Source organism: Callorhinus ursinus, unplaced genomic scaffold (genome assembly GCF_003265705.2).
Source record: "Callorhinus ursinus isolate GAN/ISIS: 27379988/994484 unplaced genomic scaffold, GSC_fseal_2.0 scaffold121, whole genome shotgun sequence".
In the NCBI taxonomy this organism is placed as follows: domain Eukaryota; kingdom Metazoa; phylum Chordata; class Mammalia; order Carnivora; family Otariidae; genus Callorhinus; species Callorhinus ursinus.
Window position 1 is genome coordinate 1,071,043 of NW_027397183.1, and position 22,572 is coordinate 1,093,614.

At 41.0% G+C, this 22,572-nt stretch overlaps 1 protein-coding gene across 4 annotated transcripts in view; it reads right to left on the reverse strand.

The window, feature by feature from the left end:
- CHD1L (chromodomain helicase DNA binding protein 1 like) overlaps positions 1–22,572 on the reverse strand; it is a 47,038-nt gene that overhangs the window by 18,675 nt on the left and 5,791 nt on the right. For all 4 annotated transcript variants that reach the window (XR_012377220.1, XM_025858466.2, XM_025858465.2 and 1 more), the window contains 10 exons: positions 19,878–19,959; positions 16,658–16,820; positions 16,148–16,303; positions 15,259–15,351; positions 13,614–13,710; positions 11,402–11,475; positions 10,111–10,221; positions 6,978–7,092; positions 6,345–6,498; positions 3,276–3,441 (listed from right to left, as the gene is read on the reverse strand). Coding sequence is in view for 3 of the 4 variants with exons in the window: in XM_025858466.2 (XP_025714251.1) it covers positions 3,276–3,441; positions 6,345–6,498; positions 6,978–7,092; positions 10,111–10,221; positions 11,402–11,475; positions 13,614–13,710; positions 15,259–15,351; positions 16,148–16,303; positions 16,658–16,820; positions 19,878–19,959 (1,211 nt within the window). In the remaining variant the exon portion in view is untranslated. The remainder of the gene's footprint in view (positions 1–3,275; positions 3,442–6,344; positions 6,499–6,977; positions 7,093–10,110; positions 10,222–11,401; positions 11,476–13,613; positions 13,711–15,258; positions 15,352–16,147; positions 16,304–16,657; positions 16,821–19,877; positions 19,960–22,572) is intronic.

Sequence of the window (22,572 nt, forward strand, 5' to 3'; positions counted from 1 at the left end):
ATTTTCACAGCATTATGAAATCAGCTTTAAGTATGTTTTCTCTAGAGAGTATGAAAGCAAAACATTTTCATTCTCAAGAGATCAATTGCTTCACACTTGTACCCAAATCCAGCCAGCTGTAATTCTAATTGGCATTTGCTAATTAAATCAGCAGGAGGCTTTCAATGAGGTGCTCTATCAACAAGTGGAAAAAAAAATAAAGAGCTGAGAAGTGTCAAATATGATCAACATATGTAGCTTCATATTGCATGCAATTCTCAACTTACAAACACGCTTTTTAAAAAACCCTGACGTTCCAGATAAAGCAACCCTGTTTTTTGTTTTTGATCAAAACTGCTTTAACTACTGGTCTTTCATATTCATTTATATTACTTTTAATCATGCTCCCTGTCCTCACTCTGCAGCCAAGAGGAGGCTGGAGACCACAGGTCTAGACCCTCATCTATGTCCTGCTAGTAGAACCATCTACCACAGAGTGAACATGTACTCATTGATCCAAGACAAGATTCCAAATTTTTTTTTAAAGATTTTAAAGTTTATTTATTTGAGAGAGAGAATGAGAGAGAGTACATGAGAGGGGGGAGGGTCAGAGGGAGAAGCAGACTCCCTGCTGAGGAGGTAGCCCGATGCGGGACTCGATCCTAGGACTCTAGGATCATGACCTGAGCCGAAGGCAGTTGCTTAACCAACTGAGCCACCCAGGCACCCAAGATTCCAAATTTTAATACAAGTAGGAAATCTTTTCTGGCAGCACTGACTGAGGAATATAATTATCTTTCTAGAAAACAGCAAAATCTTATTTTGTTCTAATAACATTAGGAAAATAAGCTGAAATTAATCTAGATGAGTGCAGAAATGGGTGCAAGCTTTAGTATTTCATATCCAAGTATAACTTCAAAATAGGGTCACATGCATCCATTTCTTCTCCCACCTAAAACCACTAAATGGCAGTAAAGGGATTTTGAAAAGATATGAGACAATAGTGGATGGAAAGTTTAATAACTCTTGGAAAACATAAAGTGGCTGAAGCAATGAGAACAGATTAAGAAAAACCAGAGGCCAAACACAGGAGCCTAGTCAAGGGGTGATTTTGAGAATAGAGACCCTTTCAATCCTTCAAAGGATGGACAAGGACAAGGTGCTGGAGAGTGGGGGATCTGTGAGAAATTGTGTACACCCAATAACAGGAGCACCATGAATCCTTGTCATCCACTGTCTCTTCAATTTGAGCAAACAGGTTTATTCAAACCCAAGAAAGATACTAAAGGATTCATCTCTGGAGAAACTAAGTTGCCCAAAGAAAAGACTTCAAATATAGACATCTGGGAAGGCCTCCTCAATGCAGAAGCCGGCTCCCCAACCAGTAATGCTGGAATAAAGACTAAAGACTAAGACTCCACATACCTGCTCGGCTTTGGGCTGCCTATCAGCTTGGGCACTTCACTGGTACATTTCAGTGAACACTGTTTTCAGACAGCCAGAGAAGACCAGTTATTTCAAGAAAACTCAAGACAAAAACAAAAGGTTCTAAAGCAAATTTTGAAAAAAGCAGCAAAAGCAGCAATCGGAGGAAAGACAAAAAATGCAGGGGGCCAAAAAATACTTTTTAAAAAGCTATATAATAGGGGCACCTGGGTGGCTCAGTTGGCTAAGCATCTGCCTTTGGCTCAGGTCATGATCCTGGGGTCCTGGGATCGAGTCCCACATTGGGCTCCCTGCTCAGCGGGGAGCCTGCTTCTCCTTCTCCCTCTGCCTCTCCCCCTGCTCGTGCTTTCTCTGTCTCTCTAATAAATAAAATCTAAAAAAATAAAATAAAATAAAAGCTATAATAAATGTCTCAAGGGAGGACATTATTATCTGTAAAACGAAAACAGGATGAGATTAAAACCGAGAACAAGAATACTTGAGGAATAAAGATGGGATACTAATATTAATAAACTTAAAAGATAAAAACATGAGAAAAGTCAAAGAGCTGTGTCCTATAGAACAATACTAGCTGCCTAAATTCCAATCTCTCCATATACCCTATAAAACCACCCCTAATCCATGTGTACTATAAAACGAGGAGTCAGAGAACATTACAAACTTCCATTTGCAGGTAAGTAGAGAAATAAACATCCAAACTCCTACAGAGCCCACTCCCAAGCCCACACTAGAGAGTGAGGCAGAGAATGGCAGTGTTGGACACAGCCCCCCAAAGAGTGCCACACCCTACATGTGAAAATAATAAGGACAAGTCTCCGACTCGGTAGATCAGAGCACGGGCTACTAAGGAATTTAAAGGACGGGACCAGAAAGTGCATGCAGCCAGGAGTTTGGGAAGGCACTGCTTCTGGAGAAAGAGACATCCTTTGGCAGTTTTGTGGCAAAAAAAGGAAGCAAGTGATGGAAATTGGGAATCCTATAGAAACAAAGAAAATCACAAAACCAGAAGTCATGCCAACCCCACTCCCCACCAAAAAAGAAGGCATCATCTAGTAAAAAAGCTACATGTCTGCATATCTGTGGAATAAGGTACTCTTGAATTAAGAAGTCTAGAGTAAGACCCTCAAACCTCACCCCATATCCACACTGAATCCCTGCTGCCACTGATGCATGACAAAAATAAGTATAAGACAGCAGGGAAAATCCTTATAAAGCTCTATGTGAAAAAACACTTCAAGTCAGAAATTCAAATACTCAGAACTGAAACAAAAAAGACAAATGCTGACCAAATTCAGAAAAGACAAAATCCTCTCATAATTTACATGTATTGTTTCACTAAAAAAATTAGCAGTACCTACACCTTTATGGAGCACCGTGAAGATTAAATGAAAAAACGGGTATAAAGTACATGATGCAGTACACACTTTTGTTCAAGCACAGAGTAAATGTTCAACCAATGTAAAAAAACAAATCATTCTACTATTCAGAAAAGGAAAATGTGGAGGGTGCCATACTAAGGACAGTGGGCTTCACTAACAAAGGAGAAGATGCCTGCAATCAAGGCAGAAATGGTACAAATTAAAATCTTTAAGATACTACTACAAGCATTGATATCATTGAGTGGGTTCAAAGTTCAGCTACAAAGGAATAGTCAGACATTTTCCAGTCAGTCTAGGAAGAGTTCTTGGAGCAAAGAAGTCTTAAACAGTGTGCCCAAGATAAGAATAGGGCTGGGTAGGAAAAGATGCCCCAGGGAGCACTCACTATCCAGGACTTTCTATGAGGACCAATCTCACTCATGTCTAACTTGGGCGGCTGTGCCATTTGCTCTACTCTCAACCCCAACTTACTGCCTTCCTCCTGCTCGCTGACTCCTCCTTCTGTTTTAGGCAAGGCATCAGAGATCCACTGGCCCTCTTCTGTTTCTCCCAGGATCGTCTCCAGCTCTATTTCATCCATGGTGCTCCCCTCAGATGAAAGCAATTTATCCAAACCGAATTTGAGTATCTCACTCAACTTGGAGAAAATGAAAAAGTCCAGTTAGTTCTCATGAAAATAAGCATTGGGATGTCAGTGATGTGCTACATGGCTTAATGACACAAGGTGAATCCCTTCCCTGTTGGTCAGCCATTCTTCTCTCCCCATGAGGATGACACCAACAGGGCCATTTAATAGGTGGATGGACGACAGCCAAGCAGAGAGGCAATGAATACTGATCAGTGATGTTGACTTTGACAATTCTCCACCACCACAAGAAAAATTAGCCAATATTTTCCTAAAAAACAGTAATATCCTGCATTATCTATAGCACTTCTCAGAGTCCTTCTCACGGGCACTTCCAGCAGCCACATGAGAAATCAGAGACCCAGTCAGTCTCTCTCCCACTGACAAATTTCAAAGAAGGCTACACTGGGTACTTTCCCTCTACCATTAACTAACTGACTTCTTTCCTTCGGCAATCTGGTTTCCTACCACAGTGCCCTATGGAAACACCTTCGCAAAGACCAGTAATAACTGATAGCCAGACCTGAAGGCCATTTCTCAATTCTAATCTTCCTGGATATTTCTCTGGCACTGCACTATCCTGCCTCTCTTCCCTTATCTTAAAGGGCACCCTTAGCCTATTCCGTAGGGATACAGGAACCACCCAAACAGTTCAAATAATTTCCCTGGCTTTAGCTTCCTACTTCCACTTTGCAACTCCTTAAGCATTAACTCTCTGAGGTTCCAAATCAAGGCAGACTCACATCGTGGCTTCTAGTTCATATCTTACCCTTTTAGACTGGGTCAGTTATCTCTAGATGGTCTAGTATTTGTAAGCCAAATACTGATGGGAACGTAAACTGTTCCCAACACCAGCTGTTTGAGAGGGCTCTGTCGGACTTCTTGCCCAGCTCAAGGACACCAGAAGGTTACGTTCCGGCTCTAAAGTCTGCTTTTGGGGTGCCTGGGTGGCTCAGTCATTAAGCGTCTGCTTTCAGCTCAGGTCATGATCCCAGGGTCCTGGGATCAAGCCCCGCATCGGGCTCCCTGCTCAGCGGGAGGCCTGCTTCTCCCTCTCCCACTCTCCCTGCTTGTGTTCCCTCTCTTGCTGTCTATCAAACAAATAAATAAAATCCTTAAAAAAAAAAAAAAGTCTGCTTTCTCCCTCCCCCTCCAGACTACACTAGTTATCTCTTTGGTTGCCAAAAACAAAGGTGACAACCCAATGACCTTGTCTCAGATGAAAGCAGTTTGTTCATTGTTTTAAAATAATCCAGTAATAAAAGATGGGGTTGTGGTTTATTAAATCTAAGAGATACAGCATTCTCAAGTCCTGGAAGAGGGAAGCAGGTCATTACCCTACAAAGAGGCAGATGTAGTGAACATTTATTGAATGCTTACTGTGGGCTAAGTATCATCTGAAGTGCTTCTGTTTCAGTGAACATGATCCCTGGGCCAAAATGGAAGAACCTACAATATATTATAATATGGGTTCTAATTTTAACCCAGGGGCTACTACAGAATAACTCAAAGCCCTCTTCCAGAAGAGAAAATCTTCAAGTCAGCGTTTGTTTCCTATCCAATATTCCCACCTTCAAGCAATTTATTTTTTCATCCATTTCTCTGGAAGTCTAATTTTGAATTCCTGATCTCATCTACCCTCCTCTGACTATGAAGGTCATTCACTGATCAAAGGGTCTGGGGTGAAGATGAGGTATGGGATTAATTATCATTTATTAAGCGGAGTTCTTTATCTAATTTTTTTAACAGTCCTCGGAGGTAACTTGCAGTATTCTCATTTTCTGAAATGCAAACAGAGCACATCTGAGAGGTGAAGATACCTGCTCAAAGCTACATAAGCCACTAAGGGACAAGGCTTAGATCTGAATCCAAGTGAGGGGGGTCTAAAGCCCATTCCTGTTATTCCATATTCCACTACATTTATATATCATTTTCATTTCTAGCTCCTTGCTTGCATGCAGGAGATACCATGGCAGGTATGTCTGGCCAGGGAACAAATGTGTAGTTGGGGAGAGTGGGTATTAATACCAGTTCTTTGTGTTAACTTTCTCACCCACAAGAAAGTACTGACAGGGGCGCCTGGGTGGCTCAGTCATTAAGCGTCTGCCTTCGGCTTGGGTCATGGTCCCAGGGTCCTGGGATCGAGCCCCGCATCGGGCTCCCTGCTCAGAGGGGAGCCTGCTTCTCCCTCTCCCACTCCCCCTGCTTGTGTTCCCTCTCTCGCTGTGTCTCTCTCTGTCAAATAAATAAATAAAAATCTAAACAAAAAAGTACTGACAATATGACACTTTTTTTTTTTTGGTTTTTAGTTTTATTTACAAAAATTCAGCTACGTAAAGGCACAGTAAGTGTGGTCAACTAATTACTAGCAGTTCGTAGAAAATTCAGTGTTTCTTTTGATTCAAATATTTGGAAAGCTTTAACAGATGTAAATTATTTTTGTTTTATATAGTCAATGTTAATTAAGCATGCTAATATCTTTTCTTCTTAATCATTTTGGAATATATAATTGGCTAATTATTTTTATTAAAGAGATAGCTTTATAATATTTGCTATGATAGAGCCATCATTAAGTAGACACCACCATCTTTCCTTTGCAGATGGCCTTAGTTTTACAATCTCCTCAAAGAGCGTCACCTCACTAATTTTGATGCCAGCCTGGCCAGTATGAAGCCATTCAGGAATTTTTTTTTAATTATATTTTATCATGTTATATTAATCACCATACAGTACATTATTAGTTTTTGATGTAGCTCGTGATTCACTGTTCGCGTATAACACCCAGTGCTCCGTTCAATACGTGCCCTCTTTAATACACATCACCAGGCTAACCCCACCCACACCCCCTCCCCTCTAGAACCCTATGGACTCTGAGAAATATGACACATTCTTAAGGGATGAACAACATATGATACCTGGAGGTCAGCATCCGCTGCAGGTTTCTGGGCCCCCAGAGTAAAATGGCCCCCCTCTATGATAGTGTTGGTAAGCTGCAGTTTGGAGGTGGCTTTCCTACAGACTATTTCCTCCACAGTGTCTCGGCCAATCAGCCGAATAACTTTAACAGACCTGTACAGAGTCAAAGGAGAGGAGTGTGCTGCAGAGATGAACACAGGCATGCAAGGTTGATATACCTAAAAGGAAACAAACCCAAAATGCTACGTTCAGGGTACAACTAAAGGGAGACTGGACTATGCGGATCTGAGCAATTGTTAGAGAGATCTGGCCCCACAGAAGCTTTCCAAGAGAGTCAAGGAAGGGATAAGGAGGGGTCATAAATTAGGGTTTCTGATGGGAACAGGAGGAAAACCTCTGGCAGATCTCAATTATCCTCTGGTCAAAGGGTAAGGCCCATCTCCTTAGCTTTTTAACAACACAAGTCTGGAATGAGAATGAGTGCTGGCCAGCAGCAAAGCTGGGCTAAAACCCAGAGCTCTCTGGCCCTCCAGTCTGGGACGCCACAGGACCAGCTTCTTCACCTTCCTTCCCCACCCGCAACTGCTGAGGAGCCCCAGATGTGGAAGAACGCTGGTGCTGAACTCTCTCACTTGTTCTGGCCAAGCCGATGAGCCCTGGCAGCTGCCTGCAAGTCATTCTGCGGATTGAAATCACTGTCGACAAAAATAACGGTATCTGCAGCCGTTAAGTTCATGCCAACTCCTCCTGAAAACAATGCAAAAGGAACGTGATCAGCAGCACTCCGGCTAGGGCTAGACGAGAAAGACACAAGGCTACAGCAGTGTGACTGGTAAATTAAGATCAGTCAAAACAGTTGGCCTCACCCTTCAAACTGACACTCCATCCCCAACCCCAGGACCTTGGAGTGGTTAACAGTGCTACCCGGGCTCATATTGCCTGACTTGGGAAAATTTAATGACCAAAAGTAACAGAATGAGAGGAGCAAGGGCAAGGAGCCAAAGTGCAAGCTGAAGTTAGTGCCAGGAAGCCATTTTAAATGGTTTTGATTGGTTTGTTTAGAATGCTCTAAGAGCATGCATGCTCTTTCAAAAGAAAACAGTCTTAAATATGCAAGAGGCCTTCTGCTGTGGGCGCTGTTAAGAGAGGAGTTAACATCCACCGCAGGTTACAACTAAGGCACCAAGGTCCCTGACAGAGGCTAATGTGAACAGAGGATGACATTTATTTATTACACTCCTAAGCAGAGCAGGAAACTACCTCCCTCTGACAGGAGAAAACTTAGAAAGCCTTTTCTGTATTTGTTTCCACATGAATCAAAGAGAAGCTAACGAAACCAACCATAGGACAAGAACACTCCATGGGACAACTTTCTGATCCTTCTTCAGTGTAGCAGAAGGGCTGAGGAGGCTCTTTGGATGATGAGAATTAATTAAGAGAACCATGAAAGCAAATTACAGCCTTGTCTTTGATTAATGTAGAAACAAGTACAAAAGGGACTTCCTCTTGCCAGGGTCGTTACAGCTCATTGCTGAGACAAGCGAGCTTGAAAGGGCTTGTTCCAAGAGCCTGAATTAAGGACTAACTTTTGAGATGGGCTACTGACTCTAAGCTGGCTCTCAAGAAAAGTCAGGCAGGAATATTCTAATTAAAGACTTCATATAAAATTAAAGTTGGAATAAAGAGACAATAAAGACTGATCACTGAGAGGTGCTAAATTATACCTGACAATAATGCTTGTGCTGTGCTTACTCCGTGCCAGGCACTGTTCTACACATTTCACATATATTGACCCCTTGAATCCTCATAACAACCGTATGAGTAGTTTGTTATTATTATTTGCATTTTATAGATAGAAGAACAGAGAAGCCAAAGGACTTATTAGAGATCACACAGCTAGAAAGTGAAAGAGCCAGGAGTCAGTCCCACACTGTCTGGCTCCAGAGACTCTGCTTTTACCCACTACGCCATAATTATCTCCCAGGTACTTATTTCATTAAAGTGTGCTCCATAAAAATTATCATCTTCTTCTTGGGTTAATGTCTCAGTTCAGCTCTTCTTCATTAAGGGGTGATGTTTTACAAATAAGCTATTCTCCTGTCTTGTTTGGGAAATATCGTGAGCTATCACTGCCACCTGGTGGCAATATGCTTCAATCACAGAAATACTTGAAAGTTGGAGGGAAACCTGTTAAATGAAATGATAGTACTACTAATCTACAGCTAAAAAGTAAGGCAAACATGACCGTTAGTGTTTGGAAAAGGCTCATGTCCAGGACTGCTTCAGTTCTCAAAAGATTACCCTGTGCTGATTCTGCTTCTGAGTACTCCAAGGGGCTAACTCTTTCTTCCTGATTTTAGACCTTTCAAACATCACGCTACTCTCTGAATATGAAGATGATGAAATCAGTAACGCATAAATAGAGCTGTTTTCCAACACCGAAGATGCATTTGCCCTGATCCTTCCAATGTCTCCTAAAACCATCCGAGACAAGAAAGAACGTGAATAAATGGCTGATTCAGGGTGCAGTCTCCTAAAACCATCCGAGACAAGAAAGAACGTGAATAAATGGCTGATTCAGGGTGCAGTCTATGATAATGGAAGCAAGTGAAGCCAAATCAATCGGATTATACCTTTGTAATATGGAGATGAGACATACACAGGTGAAACAATCTCCTTACGGTCAAGGATTCTACCTAACACATCTTTTATGTACCCTTACAGTATGGGACACTTAATAAATGCTTTCTAAGATGGAACTTTCTCTTTATACAAATACTGATCTCTCCTTAATAGAGGATACAAATCCCTTTAGTGTTCCTGCATCTATTGCATCAAAATTAGGTCTACAGGGCACCTGGGTGGCTCAATCAGTTAAGTGTCTGCCCTTGGCTCAAGTCATGATCTCAGGGTCCTGGGATGGAGCCCCGTATCGGGCTCCCTGCTCAGCAGGGAGTCTGCTTCTCCTTCTCCCTCTGCCCCTCCCCCTGTTTGTGCTCTCTCTTGCTCACACTGTCTCAAATAAATAAAAATCTTAAAAAAAAAAAAAGATTAGGTCTACAAAAAGTAAGATAATGAAACTAAGATTCTAGAAGTCCAAAACTAATTTAAGGTCAGCTTGCTCCATGACATAAGAATAATTTCATCTCTGAGAACTGATTTCAAATGACTAAAGCATCTATAAAAGCAGTCTTTGGTAAAGCATTATAAATATCACAGAAAATATTTACGACAACTCATCAAGATAATGTTAAAAATAATTCTAAAGAGCTGGCAATTTCATTATAATCGCAACTTTTTTAAAAAAGAGATTTTTATTAAGCGTTTACAGCACTATTCCAGAGCTACTTGTGGAGGAGAGCTAAGTAGCAGACAGGTTGTTATCTTACTTCCCAAATTCACGGCTGGGAAGGAGAGTGTTCTCTACTGAATGTGAGTAAAACTTTCCATGAGATTACAGACATCCTCCGGGACAAGCCCAGGTCAGTGGTCAAAGCACAATCAAATTCCCTTCCCACAGCCCCTGCTTTCAGCCTTCCTTCTCTGAGCTGGCAGCTTAGATAACGTGGGTGGGGAACAACCCCATGCTAGGAGTCCAATACTTCGATTAACTTACGGCAACTCCCTCAATTGCCCTTTTTTATGTTCCTTGGTAATGACCTCACCTTTCAGAGAATTAGGGGAAAGCATACTAGTGGTCGGGATGTAAAAGTACTGTATCCCCCTCCTTATTTGTCTGCTTTGGCCAATGCCTATGTGGCCTACCTGCCCTGGTACTCAGGAGAAAAATAAAAACGGGCTGCTGTCCGAAGTTCTTAATGGCCAGGTGTCTCTCCTCTCCTCTCACAGACCCATCCACACGCTCGTAGCTGTACCCTTCACATGGACAAAGAAAACACAGAGAAACCGTTTTCACATACGCTTCGGGGGAATAAAACTCTGTCGGCTCAAAACCAAATGCTAATTTTGTCCCTTTTTGTATACAGGTATGCCTCTACTTGAAGCAAATCCCGTGGGAAAAATCTAAATTTAGGTGACATCTCATTGTTTTACACAAGCACTCAACGTAATATACCTCTCTGGGATTTTTAAATACGTGCAGTTGACGTATTTGGCGTTTGAGGAGTTAACAGTCAATTCTGACTATTCCAGCCCCAAAGCACACTGTGAACCACGCTGTGTGGTAGTTTCCAATTCTGCCACGACAGAATTCTTACTAATGCAAGCAATAAGACAAGCACCGAGGAGCTGGTGAGTGAGCCTGCCCAATGGCCCAGCAGCTGCCTTTCAATGAAGCTTCAGGTTCACCCATCACCCCAGACCCCTGCTGGGAAAGGGAATTATATGCTCAAGGCCTGTTTGTGAATCTGGGGATCCCCCAACATGCCAATGGCATTTCCTACGAGTGTCCAATGGACCAGGTACTGTACTGTAGTACTTAGGGGCCATCGAGTGGCTCTGAGAGACCTACTCTGAATTCATATTTTAAGGTCTGAAGCTGATGCTCCCTCACCACTGATTTCAAGATCAGTGTTACAGCCTTTTCCCATCATCCCACATACATTTTATTATATATTAAACAGAATCCCCAGGTAATAACTTACATTCCCTATTGTTTATAAAGAAAAAAAACATTCCTTTCCCTTGGTTGATACATGGGATCTCTATAATTCCATCTTTTCTACTGATCCTGAGTAAGTGCTTGCTCAACAGTAGAATTGAATGTTGCAAGACACCGGAAGCTCTGCTTTTAGCAAACATTTTCAAAAACACTCAACATTTCTGCAACTCGGATTTTTTTTTTCCAGTATCCACAATTTTAAATCACATCACCAGTGGGAATATGTGTGTTTATTTCTGCCCAAGTGTCTCCACCCGGCTGTCAATCCTTGTGTAACACACCTCTCGCCTTACTTTCAATCTTCCTTTGGTTCAGAATAATGTTCTTTCACTGCTTTCCTCTGTAACACCCCCACCCCCAGATTACTCTTCATGGACCTACTAGACTCTTAAGTCTAAAAAAGGCTCAGGCAACGTAGTGGCCAAGGAACGTCACCTCTATAGTCCATGTAGTCTTGGAGAATATCCAACATCTGGGTCATCTGGGAGAAAAGTAAAACTCGATGGCCCCTGGCAAGAAAGAGAAAAGGAAAGGCTACCAACTCTTAAGTTTCCCTGAGGGAAACTTACCAAAGAATACAAGTTTATAAATAAATGAAATTCTGAAGCAGAAATATAAATACCATAATCATTTACAGAGACTTCCTCAGAAATGCTAAATGTTCCACATGAATCACCCCACATGTAGCCATATTCTGCAGAGCCGAAGTTCTCAAACTACAGATACTCCCAGGAGCAAATGCACCAGGGGGTACAGAAAGCCCCAGGATAACCAAAGCATGTCTTTCTGGAATGTCAATTTACATTCCAATTTAATGGAAAGAAATATACGCTTTCATTCGAATGGCTAAATAAATAAAGGTATGTGAAGAATAAAATGTAAAAGTCAAATGCACAAAACCCAATTGGAAATCCTGAAGAATTTGTGATCAGCCACCTGTAGCCATTCTCTGCTTGCAGGTGTCAAACCACTATCCTCTCATCTACAGCTGTTATTGGTGGAAAAGTCTGACAAGTATCACTTTAGAGAAGGGGCAGGTGGCATCTCATATCCCATAGAACACATTAAAATACTTACGTATAGCAAGAGGAAGGGAAAGGAGGAGGCAAAATGAATTAAGTCAAGAATGAAGATGAGCCTACAGTCCCATGTTATCAGGTATTATTTTAAGTTTTCACAAAGAAAAATATGACACTGTCAAAACAAGAGTCTCATTAGGAAAACTAATTTAGGGCACCTGGGTGGCTCAGTTGGTTGAGCGACTGCCTTCGGCTCGGGTCATGATCCCGGAGTCCCAGGACAGAGTCCCACATCAGGATCCCTGCTCAGTGGGGAGTCTGCTTCTCCCTCTGACCCTCTCTCCTCTCATGCTCTCTCTCACTCTCTCTCTCTTAAATAAAAAAAAAAATTAAAAAAAAATCTTTAAAAAAAGAAAAGGAAAACTAATTTAATCTGAGCTTGCGATGTGTAAAGAAACAATTATGAAGAACTCCTTCAAGACTAGTCCCAAACGTGTGGAAAAGGCATTGACCTTGAGGACCTCAATTCTAATCCCATCTCTGTCATTTGCTGGCTGTGTGACTTTAGACAGGTCACATGACCACTCTGGGCCTGTTTCATCACCTGTGAAATGAAAATGTTAGACAGAAGATGTTTAGGGGTCCTCCTCCATCTCTAACACACTTATACTAGATATATCAGAGCCAATAAAATACATGAAGACATGCAATTATTTGGTTTGCACATTCCAAATGTTGGGTGGTTTTGCCAAACCTGAGGTTTTATGGTTAGTTCAGGCTCACTTGGGACAGCTGTCCCAAAGGGACAACTCTGAAACTCTTAGGAAGCTGGGTTTTTTCTAGACTTCTCTGTCCCTCTGGGGTCCAGGAGGATCAGGTAGAGGCTGGATACCAGGCCACTGAACACTTAGCTGAACCTTTTTAAGGCTCCAAGAGTGACTTGGTCTTCAGCTACGCAGCCCATGTCTCCGGGAAAGAGTCCTGCAAGTTCTCTCTGAACCAAACCCTACAGGGGTTAACAAAGGTGCATATTTACTAAGCCCTCATTAGGTGCCAATTCTCAAGGTACCAGCAGGCAATTAAAAAAGAAATGTTTGATGAGATCTCTGTCTGTGAAACTAAATACAGCTGGAGTAGTAAGATTACTGCACATCAATTAAACAGAAAGCAGATTAAGGCAGTGCATTGCCAAGTGCTGGATTAGGATCCTAGGTGCTGTAGGAATTCGGGAAAAGGAAGGATGATTATGGAGGGGATGGGGTGGGATGTGATGCAGTGTAGGTGTAGTTGCAGAGAAACTGGAACCAGAATCAGGGTCTTGAACAAAAGAAAAATTGGAATTAGTCTCAAGAAATCAGTGAATTGGGGAGCCTGTGTGACTCAGTCGGTTAAGCATCTGCCTTTGGCTCAGGTCATGATCCTGGAGTCCTGGGATCGAGCCCCGCATTGGGCTCCCCGCTCAGGGAGGAACCTGCTTCTCCCTCTCCCCAACCCCCACCCTCACCCCGCTCGTGCTGTCTCAAATAAATAAATAAAATCTTAAAAAAAGAAAGAAAGAAAGAAATCAGTGAATCATCTGGTTTTAAAAATTACCAACTCAGAGCAGAAAATGTGAACTGACCACCTACCTGGAATACAGGAATGCAAGCAGCTTATCCAGTAGATGAAGTTTCCCACTGGTCTCAATCAGGTGGTCTCCAATTTCAAAAGGCTCTGGTTCCACACCTGAAAAAAAAGGAACCTATTCCCAATGAAGTGTCCCCTGGTCATGGCAGACTTCTTAAGTAGAGAAGCTGCTAGTGAGGCTACAGCAAGAGGCCAAGCTCCTTCTAACTGAAAATGGGCCCAAGTCTCATCTCTCTTTGAGACATTTTATGTTTGTATGATAATCTTGGTGCTGCTTAACATCAATCACAGAGCCTAACACCCCCAACATGCTTAATAAATGTCCATCCAAGGAACAAGCCCACTCTTTAGGAAAGGGAGGCACAAGGACATGCTAAAGGCCAGAGAATTGAAAATTTGAGACTCTCACTCAGGAAAACAAATCAAGAAATAACGCTTAGATGTATAAACGAGTAATTCTCAAGGCGGGGAACGGCAGTCAGAATAACCTAAAGGGCTTCTTTCAAAATCTCCATGTTCCTAATGCCCCCTGCCTTAACAAAAGATTCTGAAATGTATCTGATTAATATTCTGTGACACTTAAAACAATTCATAGTGCTACTTGCAAATACTCCCTTAAAATGACTCCAGCAAACCCTCCACACTGATCCTACCCATTCCAGTGCCCCCATGGCCACATAAGTCCTAGAAGTGTCCCAAAGGCTACCTATCAGAGTGAATCAAAAAAGCCCTTGTTTGAATTAAAATGAAAATAGTGCATATTGAAATGTGCGGTATTTAGCTAAAGCAGCACTTAGAGGGAAATTTGCAGACATCCCTAAGATGGAGGGGAAGCGGCAAAGGAAGCTGAGAAAGAACAGAGGTAGGGAAATGGGAGATGCAAGAGAAAGCGCTGTTCCAGAAGCCAAAGGAAGAAAGTGTTTCAAGAAAGAAGTGATCAACTGTGTCAAAGGTTTTGAGAGGTTAATTAAAATGTGAACTGACAACCACTGGAGATCACTGGTAAACTTGCAAAGTTAAAGGGTGGTAATGAAAGGCCAACAGCGGAACGGGCTTAAGACAATGGGACATCTAGGATGGCTCAGTCAAGGCTGAGCATCTGACTCTTGATCTCAGCTCAGGTCTTGATCTCAGGGTCGTGAGTTCAAGCCCTGCATCTGGGCTCCATACCCAGCCCAGCGTGGAGCCCACTTAGAAAAAAAAAAAAAAAAAAGACAATGGGACATCTAATCACAAAGAAATGATCCCCAAATCCACATTATGAGACAACCCATAAAACAACCAGCCCTGAGATTCTTCAAAACTGTAATTTCAGGCAAGACCAAAAAAAAAAAAACCAAACAAAAAAGCTGAGGAATGTTTCTGGATTATAGGAGAACAAAGAGACAGACAAATATAATTCAGATCTATGACTCGATTTTGAATTTTAAAGAAGAAAGTCAAAGCCATAAGGGACATTAAGGGGACAACTGAAAAAAGCTGAATATGAACAATATATTAGATTATATCAACAGGAAAAATAACAAGAGAAAATGGAGGAACAAACTGGACAGTGAATACAGGCAATTCTTTTGAAGAATTTTGCAATGATGTTGGCCACAGAAATGTTCATGAAAAGCAATGTGAGAAAATAGGGCACTGTCTCACCATCAAACAGATACGGGTGATCCACACACTTTCGAAGCTGGGACAAGACGTTCTGAAGTTTAACTTTCTTTGCCATCTCATTTTCAAATGCATCTGAAAACAGCCAAGAGAGAGAGACAGAGAGAGAGAGAGAGATGGACTACTGAACAACAACAAAAAACAAAAACTCTTAAGTTAACCTTATTTATTCAGTAATATATCTCTCAAACCTATATTAACCTCCTAAATTTCACTGAATTGCATTAAGAATTAACAGCATATCCACATGAAGTTTTCCTAACTATCACTTTGTTTTAAGGAAACCTAACTATAAAATGAACTCAGGAGTATGTTGTTACTTTTGCACAATTCTAAATTCCCTTCTTAACAGTAGTTAAACTACTGTTGTGGAGCCAAGGGATAAAATAACACAAGTGACAGACTGTTCTACTCCTCTTTCTCTCTGTTCCCACTCCCAATTCCTCTCAGTGAATCTGGTCCAACAAAAAAGTTTTGCAATGTGTTAAATATCTGATGGGGTGTAAAGATGAAAGGCATGACTGGCATACCTAGAAGTGTTTGCTTACCTAACTTCTATGCAATAAGGACAACTGGTGGGGGGCGGGGGGAGAGAAAAGGAAATTTCACAAGTGCAACAACCAATAAAGTCTGCATTATAGTAAAGATACCCCGCATGGTTTCACTGTGGCTGACCTAAACATTATTCAGAATACAAAATTCCATCCCATATTACTATACAAAGCAAGTGTGATAATATGATATTTACTCACCTAGTACACGTATACCCACTAGTAGGCATGCCTAGCATTTATTTTGAACAATCATCCTGGGATAATAATAAAATCACATCCTCATTTAGTTTCTAAGCAGTCAAGTGCCCTCTGATTACCTAGGTCTTTCATCAAAATGGCCTTGTAGTATTTTTTCTGCAATGCCGACATGCCGTGGTATATCACTACCTCTGTCTTCTTGGGAAGTTCTGTAGCTACCTCAGCTTTCACCCGCCTCAACAGAAATGGCTGCAAGAGTCTGTGTAGTTCGCTTGCTGTATAAGGAAAAAAAAAAACCAACAACACAAGAAGAGCAGGATGAAATTTTCATGCCAATTCCACATGCTAGACCAGTATGGGGAAACAGACTCTTTCTACTTCTTCCAAAAATGATCCATTAAGTCCTATTGTAGAATCGTGTAACAAATAAGAATCACGAATAGCAGACAACTGGGAACAACTTGAGGGATCTAGCATCACCTCAGCTTTGTGTGGCTCTTTATCTCCCTAGAAGGTGCCCTCCTGTTATCAATTCTCTTTCTTTTCTACCTAGAAACCCATATCTGTTATACACTAGGGAAGTTTCTGGGCCCAGACTTCTTGGCATGATTTCAAGGAAGGGAACTTGCCTGACTCAGACTCCTTCTCAACATCCTGGTAATGCTGAACAAATTCTCCCACCTGCTCCTTGGGAAAGAGATCAGGCTCCACAAAACTGAGGAGAGAGTAGAGCTCTTGGAGGCTGTTCTGGATGGGAGTTCCGGTCAACAGGAGATTGAAGACTACTGAGAACTCAAATACATAAATAAGTCAAGTAAAAAATCTATAACCTTGGAAATCAAGACCAAGTTCCCCATCACAACCTTTACCTGTACAAAGAGAGGCATAATTTTTTAAAGATTTTATTTATTTATTTGAGAGAGAGAATGAGAGACAGAGAGCACGAGAGGGAAGAGGGTCAGAGGGAGAAGCAGACCCCCCGCTGAGCAGGGAGCCCAATGCGGGACTCGATCCCGGGACTCCAGGATCATGACCTGAGCCGAAGGCAGTCGCTTAACCAACTGAGCCACCCAGGCGCCCAAGAGAGGCATAATTTAATGGGATGACCACGAGGACATGAAACCAGAAGACTCGGTTCAAGCTGTATACTAGAGATTTGATGTAGGAAATAATATCTCTTCAGTTGTAAGAAGGGGACAAATATCCTATGAAGGACAAATATCCTGTTACAAGGAGGTGAGTAAAATCACTGTGTGAACTCTGAAGGGCTACATGAGTATTCGATATGGTTATTGTTACTCAATCTTAGTGGGGATTCAAGCTGTATTTTATTACCCACATGGGTGAGTCTACTGAGGCATCAGAGGCACATGGTACCTACTTAAGCAGTTTGAAAAAGCTATAGCATCAGCCCCACCACTACAAGCAAGAAGCAAGAAGATCTATACTAAAAGAATGTCCTTCTGTACAACTTTAGGGTGCATCACACCCAAAACATCAAGACTTCTGGATGTTTCTGGGCCTTATACAGCCCCAAATGAAAGAAATTCTTTAAATTTTGAGCAACAAGTAAGAACAAGAAGAATAAGAGACTAATGAAATAAAAGGTTAGGAAAGACAATAACAGGTATTAGGTTAAGCAAAGGACAACCTCTAAGAGGTCTAAACTGACATTAAGAAGAACTTACGCCATTTGAGTTAAATAATGCAGCAAAAACGGAAAGCCATATCCCGTGTATGTTATTTTAAATACTGAAATACAGTATGATACATATACACACATATGTATACATACACACACCTTATTTTAAATATAAAAATGCACTATATTTTGGTTTCTAAAATAATATATATGCATATTTATGTGTTTGGGTGTTCACCCGCACAGCAAAGGATATGGCAGCAGATATACCAAATGTTAATGTATGCACGGGAATAAGATTATTAATGGTTTTTATGTTTATTCTTGTGTTTCTATATTTTGATTTGGAGGGAGTCATAAGATACTGATTTTGTAGTCAGAAAAGGTAACAGATGCAATAACACAATCAAAACTGATTTGAAAATGATTTATTACTATTTTTTTGAAATCTCCTTTTTTGTTTTCTTTTAAATTGTTTAATCAATGTCCACCCACTCATGCCTGCTCTGATAGGGCAATGTTTTCATAGAATTTAAGTACAGGAACTGGTCAGAAATAAATGCTTTCAACAACCAAGTGACCTTTTTACAATGTGTTCACCAAGCAAAGAGCTGGGGTGACCAAAGAATATGAAGTCAAAAAGATAACCAGGATTGTTGGTCACTACAGTCAACTTATACTGTCATATGCGCTAATATATTTATTCACAGTAGTGTCCATTCAGTATCAAAACTTCTAACTGGGTGAAAAAAAAAAATCAAGAGACTATCTCTTTGTATACAGTATTTTTAAAACTTCTCTTTGTGTACGATACTGTGCAAACATTTCCCATGTTGTTAAATATTCTTCTACATAATTTTTCATGGCAGCCTTACTTTGTCAAGGTACTATACTTTGTGAATTGTATAACCAACTCCTTATGTTTCACTACAAATTGCTTCCAACTTTTACAAACAAGCTGAAAACAATATTATAAAGGGGGAAAAGGGTACTACCCTTTTCCCCACTTCTATCAATAAATACATTTCTTTCCAACCAACAAGTTGTCTGCAATTCAAACCCCCCTTCATGCTTAGATGACACAGAAATTCCTCACATAATCCCTCTGAGACTTAGTTTCCTTATGAATAACAAGGATAGACTCTGGGACCCGCAACAGAACTTAGCCACTCCAAACCCTGGGGTCCATTTACTACACCTGCTTCTCTTCTCCCATTATCCATTAGTAAACTGGCATGGTAGTTTAGGGTTAGGTGCCAGAATATGACAACCTCTTGGGAAAAAGATACTGTTAAGAATCCCTAAAAGAAGGCAAAAGACATCATAGAGCAGAGGGGACCCTCCAGGGTAGAGCAACCTTTGAGACTGGACTAATAACAGACAGTGACCACGTCTGCATTAAAATGCTAAAAACTACAACTTTTAGCCAGTAAATAGAGAATTCAGACCTAAGACTTTCCTGCAAATCACCTCTAAATTTATTAACTCATTTGTTACAGGACATGATGTTATAGGACAGGGACCAAACTTCAGTGATGGCCACAGGAATTCGAATATGTGGTCTTATTTGTAAGGTCAGCAAGGAGAAGGGCACTTCTTACTCACAAGCTGTTCCGCTGGCTCCTCAGAAAAGAGGGCAAATCTAGGGCTACACTGACATTTCTCATTTCTCACTGTGCCACAATGGTGCCAGAGATCAAGAGAAGGGAATGAGATCAAGGGTATCACACTCAAAAGTATGACAAAGACAAGAGAGACTACAGCTAATAGTCAATGGCATGCAACGGGGTCTCTTCATTACTCCATGGGAACTATCAGATCCTTAAAAAAGGTAAATGGGGGGGAAGGGTAAAATATGTCAGATGTAACTGCTATTGCAGACAAAAGAGTTATAATAAGATTATTTTTAAAGAATTACCCCTCTGAAGATCAAAAGAGAGTTGAAACATTCCAAAAATACAATGTATTTTATTGAGGTAGTGTCTTATTATTTGATACCCAGATTTCAGTAAATGGTATCTTCTATGTCAAAGTCAAGAGGAAGAAGTTAAGCCATATTTAGTACTACCTCTGTCACTCACAAAATGTTTATTTAGCCCTATAGAAATCTGACTAAAAAAAATGTTTCAACTTAACTCCATACAGGACCAAGATAGTATTTTTTTAAAGGAACTTGTACAAAAACTAAGACTATCCTGTGAGTTTACCTCTGAAAGTGTCTTATGCAGCAAGGAGTTTTGGTTTTTCAACCTGTGAGCTTCGTCCACAACAAGAACACTCCAAGGGAAGCTGTGAGAAAAAAAGCCAAGCTTTCAGTTTTGTGTAACCCAAGCATGTATCTCATAGCCAAAAAGTCTTACCATACAACTGGCACTCGCGTTGGAAAGACTAATATTAAGCCCATTCTATTAGAAACACACTCAAACTGCCTTTTTTTTCTTAAGATTTATTTATTTATTTGAGAGAGCGCACACGCATGAGTGGAGGTAGGGGCAGAGAGAAAGAATCTCAAGCAGACTCCCCACAGCATGGAGCCCCACACAGAGCTAGATCTCACAACCCTGAGATCATGACCCGAACCAAAATCAAGAGTCGGATGCAAGCCAGGCACCCCTCAAATTACCTTCTTATCTGAAAGCCTGCCATGGACATAAGACAACATCTGGATAAGGTAGTAAATTTAAGGGAATTTGTTTTCCAAGATGGGAAAGATCTGTGCAGAAAAGAAGGAGCTAGAGACAAAAAGCAAAAGGAAACATTTATGACCACCTACTATGTGCCAGATCCTGTGCTTGGTTGGGGCTTTGTGTCTGTTATTTAATCCAAGAGAACATGGTGAGTAGACATTATTCTGCTCATTTTACCACCAAGGAGACTAAAGCTCAGAAAGATTAGGTGACTGGGTCACGGTCATAAAGCTAGAATGAGGTAGAGCTGAGATTTAAACCCAGAACAAAAATCAAGAGAAAACGGTGTCACAGTGCTTAAAAGTGTTTTAGATTTAAAAATGGGAAAGCACTGAGTAAGATCAAATGTTATTGATGTTCGGGAAGATATATCCTTTGGATATACCATGGAAGTCATTGGTGGCTGTTGCTAGAGCACAAAAAAAAATTCGAAATATGGAAAAATATGTTCTGTATGAATATGTTCCAAGCTGCATTTAAAGTAGCAAAAAGCTGAAAATAAACAAGCCCAATTATACATGATGTAATATAGTATTATTCAGCATTTTAAATACTATGATTATCTTACAATAAAAAGGCCCATAACTAAAAAATATATAATTATTATGTATCATCTCACAAATGAGAAACCATGCAAGAGATAACAAAATGAAAGTTATAAGATTTTTTAAATTTTTATTTTGAAGTTTTTTTTTTTAATTTATTTATTTGACAGAGAAAGAGAGATAGCAAGAGCAGGAACACAAGCAGAGGGAGTGGGAGAGGGAGAAGCAGGCTTCTCACTGAGCAGGGAGCCTGATGCTGGGCTCGATCCCAGGATGCTGGGATCATGACCTGAGCCAAAGGCAGACACTTAATGACTGAGCCACCCAGGAGCCCTTCAATTTTTATTTTGTTTGCAAACATTCTGTAATCTCATTATATTGTTTTTTTTTTCTTAAGATTTATTTGAGAGAGAGAGAGCATGAGAGGGAAGGGAGAAAGTGGGAGAAGCAGACTCCCCACTGAGCAGAGAGCCTGATGTGGGGCTTGATCCCAGGACCCTGAGACCATGCTGAGCCGAAGGCAGACACTTAACCAACTGAACCACCTAGGTGCTTATTGCATTGTTCTTATACTTAAAAAACTAAATGTATATACAAGGAAGACAGAACACTGGAAAGACAGTGGGTAGGGAAATAAAAATCACTCAAAAATTAGAGAAAGATCTTGAGCAGATGTTGGTCTTACAAGGAAGATGCCCTCTTCCTCTGAGGCTACAGAGAAAATCCAGAAAACAGGTGCAGAAACCTAGTACCATCTACCTATTGAGAGCGATGCAGATGGAGGGAGAACTGGGGGTCCAAAGAGAGTAGGAACTGGGATCATTCCTGCTGGTAGAATTTGAAGGAGATGCATTTAAGGATTACAAGGAGTAAGTGTCCAACTGCTGTTGGACAGTGGTCATGAGATAAGGTGGCTAAGTGGCCATAAAATAGCACCTGGCCTGTTCGAATCAGCACTCAAAACAATTTAGGTCCTATTTCCTTGTGAAGAACTGGGTATGAAAGTCTTACAAAGAGCAAGCACGCGGTAAAAGCTTATCAGTGAAGCAGCCTACAGGGAGATGGATGTGGGCTCAGTGAAAGGAAGGAGGTCAAATCACTCATCAAAGAATACCAAAGTACATCAAAGGATGCCCCCTGGAGGGGAAGAGGTGGAGTGAATTTCAGCACTGAATGGAGAGTGGGATGAGGGAACTTCTAACCCTCTCGATCCGAAGATTTCATGGGTCTATTATCAAAAAAAAATTTTCGTATTTTTCATATTGGCACGTACACCATCTTAATTCCCCACAAAACCTCCTGAGGACAGATATTACATTACACTTTCTGGCTCTTCTCAGTGTGTGATCTAGTCATACACAAAATAACCTTGTCAAGTCTACCAAAAAAATAAATCTGTGCCCCTGGGGTTCATACTGTTAGCCAATATTATAAATGCCCCCTTATTACTTAGGTTCTTAAATTCACATGGGATGGATTGAAGATGGATGATTTAATACAAAAAGATTGTATTTCTGATGAATAACGTGAAACTCCAGTGCACTTAGATAATCTGAGAAGCTATCCCTGGGGTTTGTTTTGTTTTGTTTTTTCTGGAATCAGTATCAGATGTATGTTTGTTTGTTTGTTTATTGAGAAGCTCTCTTAAAGTCTCCACAGCACTGCGTGCT